The following is a 4,936-nucleotide window of genomic DNA, read 5'->3' as shown; positions in this document are numbered from 1 at the left end:
CGCTGCGGCCAGCGCGGGGGCTACGGGCGGAGAGGAGCGTTAGGGACCGGGACCGGTCACCCCCTCGGGTAAATCGGGGCTCCTCGGTTTATTTTCTGCATCCCCGAGCTCCGGTTGACAAACGGCAACGAAATCCCGGGGGCGGCGGCGTCCACCCGTCCCGTTCCCCTCGGTCTCGTTGGGGTTAAAACCCGTTTTGCCCCCGGCATCACCGGAACCCAACGCGGGGGCTGCACCGGGGATGCGGCCGGGGTGCCCCCCCCCCCCCGTCCCGTCCCGTCGGGTCCCTGCGTTACCGGTCCTGCTGCCGGTACCGGTCTCTCCACTCACAGACGGGACGCCCACCCGTGTCGCCTCCCCGTAAGGGGACATCCCCCCCGATTCGTTCCCGGTGCCGCATCCCCACCCGTCCCGTCCGCGCGTGGGCACTCACCGGGACAACGGTTCCGGCCGCGATCCCGGCGGGGAGGGGAAGGGAAAGGAAAGGAGCGGGGCACGATCGTGCGGGGCGGGGGGCCGAGCGCGCAGCCCCCGCCCGTGTCCGTGTCCACGCCTGTGAGCGCCACCGCCCCCCGCCTCCCCCGGGAGCGCGCCCGGGCCGGGAGCGCGCAGCCCCCCCTCCCAAACCTGTTCGGACCCCCTCCAATCGGTCCGGACTCCCCCCAGCCTGTCCGAAGGGGAAGGGTCGCGGTGGGATCGGTCCCATCGGGGTGGGGGGCGGCGGGGGTGTCCGTGACCTTCCCGCGGCTCCACGAAAGAATCCCCCGTGGGCACCGTCCGGGAAAGCGGGGGAAACGGGGGGGAACTGGGGGGCAAACGGGGGGGAGCGGGGGGAAACCGGGGGAACAGGGAGGGAACGGGGGGGGGAACTGGAGGGAAACTGGGGCGAACCGGAGGGAAACTGGGGGGAACCGAGGGGAAACTGCGGCGGAAACGAGAGGGAAACCGGGGGGAAGAGGGGGAAATCGGAGGAAACTGGGGGGAACTGGAGGGGAACGGGGAGGAACTGGGGGGAACAGGGGGAAATCGGAGGAAACGGGGAGGAACTGGGGGATTTGGGGGAGAACCGAGGGAACTGGGAGGGGAAATGGGACCGGACACCGGGTGGGCGTCCCCAGGGGGGAGAGGGGTTGCGCTGGGTGCTGCTCCCGTCGGGGCCCGGCCGTCGGGTGGGGGGGGGCACGGCTGGGCACCCCTGGAAGGGAGAAACTGAGAGTGGCTGCCACCCGCTCCCCGCAGCGTGCACGGACACGCGTGGGCACGCCCACACCCCGCAGCGCGCACACGCACACCTTGCAGCGCGCACGCACACGCGTGTGCGGCCCATGCACACACATAAGCATTACACGCACCGTGGGCAGGGCGCGCGCCCCCCAGGCCCCCGTCGGTGACCAGTGACGCGACGCAGAGCTGAACCACGGTGGCGTTTGGTGTGGGAACCAGCAAGCACGGAGCGGTTTTGCCGTGTGGAATCCAACGACAAGGGATTAAAATTAAGGGGTTCTCCCTGGCAGGAAAACCGAACCTCATTTCCACCTCGGAAATGGTGTTTACTGGTGTCCCGCAGCTGCTTGACTGGGATCGGCGGGCAGGGACTTGAGCTGGCGGAGGAGATGCAGCCCCGTCCTCAGCCCCAAACCCCGTTAGGAGCAGGAACGTTCACGGCGCCGGCGCCAAATCCTCTCGGACGTAGCTCGGCTCTGCTGTCGCCCACCCAAACCCCCCCCCTCTCCAATGCCACCGCAGGAGGCGCCCCCGTCCCGCTCCTGGGATGCTTCCGTGGGCAACAAATCCCCAATTTGGGCCCGTTTGTCCCCAGCCTGACCCACACGGCGTTCGCCTGCAGCCCTGCCTCACCCCCACCCCTCCGCGCACGCCGGGAGCCAGAGAAGCTTCGTTAACCAGGGCAATAATCGTCCTTTATTAGGCTGAGCTCCCCACGGAGAACCCGAGTTCCTGCGCGTATCGCTTATCCATCCAAATCCATCCCCGCTCTTCCTCGGGACAGCGCGCCGGGGAGGAAGAGCGGGGAGCGGGCACGCGGGGAGTATAAATTAAGAAGGAAAAAGAAGATTTGCCGCGCCAGAGCGCCGAGTGCGGCGTGGCTCAGTTGGGCAGAGGCTTTTCGCAGACGTAGTAGCACTCGTAGGTGCAGTAGACGTCGTTCCACTTCCCGGAGACCCAGACGTGGGCACAGTCTTCGTTGTCCTCGCTGTTGTTGGGCTCTCCCTCCTTCCAAAATCTGGGCAGGGAAGGATTAAACTGGGAGAAGGGCAGGGACTGGCTAAACCGGGCTTGTTTTAGCTGAGGCTTAGACTAGAAACCAGGTCTGGGGGCTGGAACGGGCGCGCAGGCGGAGCTGCCCGCTCTTTCGGGGCGACACCACAGTGTGGGGCGGCACTCACGTGAAGGTGGTTTTGTAGTCGGTCCCGTCGACCCACTCCCATTCCCCCTCCGCGTTCTCGTCCGTCAGCCCGATCCAGAAGCGCTCATTCCTTGTCCTGAACATGATAAAATTCTGCAGCGGGGAGAGGGATCAGGAGGGAAAAGCGCCAGGAAAAGGCTCCTCGAACGGCGGGCTCGGCGCCACGCTCACGCCGCGGAGGAGCCGGAGGGGCCCAATCCTGCGCTGGGCTGTTCACCGGCAGCGTGGGGGGGGGGGCGCAGGATGGGTGCCGGTGCTGTGCCTGAGCATCCCGTCAGGGATAACAGGGATAATAGGGACAGCCCGGCCGCAGGCGGAGCGGGTTCCGCCTGCTCTCTGCTGGCTGCCGCGCAGGATGGCAGCACCAGCGCTCAGCGAGGTCGGGGCGCGGGACGGCAGCGGGGAGCTACCGGGGGGCTCTGCGGGAGGGGTGCGGGCAGGATTCGGGCGAGAGCCGAGGCCGTTTACCTGCTTGGCGTAGCTGTTGATGACGGCCAGCCGCGAGTGCATCTCCTCGCACTGGGCCTTCGCCTTGTACCAGCTCAGCCTGGTCAGCGAGAAGTAGTAGCACTTTCCGTCGAAGTATTCCCATTCCCGGGAGCTGGGACCGCAGGGGAACACTGGCGGGAGGAGAACGAGGGGTGAGGTGGGGCGGGCCGGCCGGCCGCCGAGCCGGTCCTCGCCCCGCTCGTCCCAGTGAGAGGGTTTTCCCAGCAGCGCTCCCGCGCCAAACTGGTGCCGGGGTGGCAGAGGGGAAGGGGTTTGGGCGGCAGCCAGGACTCACGGAGAAAATCCCTGCTGGAAAAGTTGTGCGGCCGTTCCCGGTTCACCTCGTTGAGTTTGGACGAAACGGCTGAAACTGAGGCGGGGGAGGGAGAGGCGCTGGCTGAGCGAGCGCCCCAGCCCGGCAAGGCGAAAAATGCTCGTTGTGCCGTGTTTAATCGCTGCGGACGGCTTTTCCCGCAGAGAAATCCCAGGAAATGTAAAATACCGGCTTATAGCTTGGATTACACGGCATTTTATATATTTTTATGTATTATAAATATATAAATTGTATGTATTTTTGTATATTCATGTATATTTAATCGATTTTATGGATATTTGTATCTATTTTATATACACAGTCGCGTGGACGTCAGAGGTTGCTACGCGGGACAGCCTGGCAGCTCCTCCGGTCGCCGTGCCCTCCGGAACGAGGACGCGCAGAGCCCGCCAGCACGCGCCTCGGCCTCGCGTGGCTCTGGGCCCGACCCGCCTACCCGGCGAGCTGGAAGGCGTCCCCGTACCTCGGGAGAGCGAGACGGCGAAGAGCGTGATGATCAGCAAGAAGGAGAGGGCCAGGAGCAAGTACACGGTGAAGAAGGATCTCAGCTTCTGCTGGAAGAAGTTTCTGTCTTTAAAAGAAAACGAGAGAGATGTGGAAATATTTCCCCGCCGGGATTTTTGTCTGCGCTCTTCTGGTTCCGTTTATAGAAGGGTTAATGAATAACCCGCAGGGGTTAGCTGTCTGCCACAGAAGCCAAAATGTTGGTGACCGTTCCCGCCGGGGCGCTGGAGGCCCCCCAACGCGGATGGCGGTCACGGGAACGTTGCGTTCGCGCCGGAGGGGCCCCGCTGAGCTCAGGGCAGGCGACCTCGGGCGCTGCGTACGCGAAATAAAAAGAAATTCTCGGCTCGTGCTGTGTATTTTGGGGTGCGGCACGGTTTTAAACGCTCCAGGCCGCCCTGTCACACGGGAAAGGGCTCCCTGGGCGGCCTGGAGGGCTCGTTGCTGTCCCCGCTGACACCAGGAGCCCTTCGTGGAGGGGCTGGACCTCGGAAACGCCCTCGGGTCCCGCGGATCGGCCTCGGGAGGCGCGCAGGGCCGCTCGTTTTGGGGAGCTCGACTGGGGAAGGCTCCGGGAAGAGCGTAGCTTTGCTCCGGGCCCTTTCCAAGGCCGACCCCTCTCAGGTGTGGCCGCTTGGGCACCCCCAGCAGCGCAGCCCACACCCGGGACCAGCTCCAACCAATTAACCCCGCCAGAGCTCATCAGCCGAAGGGCGTAAGTAGAGGAGGAAGGCAAGCCCAGCCCTTCCTCTCCCTCAGGAACCAAGCGCGCTGGCGGAGAAAGGCCGGGACGCGGCCGCGCCGCCCGTCTCCCCGCGGTGGGCGGCTGGGGCGCCGCGGTGGCGGACGCTCACCTTTAAAAATGCGCAGGTCGTCGTGGAGGCGTTCCTCGTCCATCCCGGCGAGCTCCGGCGGCGGGGCGGCTCGGGGCGAAGGCGGCCGCGGGTTCGTCACCGGGACCTCTGGGCCGGAGAGCTCGCGGCCCCCTCGGGACGTTCGGGCCCAGGGTTATAATTTAACCGGCGTGTTTTCGGGCCGCGTCCCATTGGTCTGTCCTCAAAACGGCAGCTTGGACTGCGCCCACGTCCAGCAGATCCTCTGTCCGGGGGTTTTCTCCCCAACCAAGCTGGGCGCCCTTTTTTTGTAACCCTCCCCCATCCCTTCGGAGGGAAAACGGGAAAATT

At 65.2% G+C, this 4,936-nt stretch overlaps 1 protein-coding gene across 1 annotated transcript; it reads right to left on the bottom strand.

The window, feature by feature from the left end:
- Positions 1-1,897: 1,897 nt before the first annotated feature.
- LOC104477226 (hepatic lectin-like) lies at positions 1,898-4,709 on the bottom strand. Its single transcript, XM_086769079.1, has 6 exons — positions 4,607-4,709; positions 3,712-3,819; positions 3,210-3,284; positions 2,894-3,045; positions 2,406-2,518; positions 1,898-2,242 (listed from the first exon to the last, which is right to left on the bottom strand). The coding sequence occupies exons 1-6, from the start codon at positions 4,647-4,649 to the stop codon at positions 2,107-2,109; spliced, it is 627 nt and encodes a 208-aa protein (XP_086625205.1). The 5' UTR covers positions 4,650-4,709; the 3' UTR covers positions 1,898-2,106.
- Between the last annotated feature and the right edge of the window lie 227 nt (positions 4,710-4,936).

This window comes from Chlamydotis macqueenii, chromosome 30 (genome assembly GCF_036417535.1).
Source record: "Chlamydotis macqueenii isolate bChlMac1 chromosome 30, bChlMac1.mat, whole genome shotgun sequence".
NCBI lineage: Eukaryota > Metazoa > Chordata > Aves > Otidiformes > Otididae > Chlamydotis > Chlamydotis macqueenii.
This window is presented reverse-complemented; position numbering and strand designations above follow the sequence as displayed.

Excerpts from the sequence above, each read along its gene's own strand:
- LOC104477226 (XM_086769079.1), bottom strand. The coding sequence starts at position 4,649 with ATGGACGAGGAACGCCTCCACGACGACCTGCGCATTTTTAAAG. Across the intron at positions 3,046-3,209 it reads TTCCAGCAGGGATTTTCTCC|TGTTCCCCTGCGGTCCCAGC; the intron begins GTGAGTCCTGGC and ends TCCTCCCGCCAG. Across the intron at positions 2,519-2,893 it reads TCAACAGCTACGCCAAGCAG|AATTTTATCATGTTCAGGAC; the intron begins GTAAACGGCCTC and ends TCCCCGCTGCAG.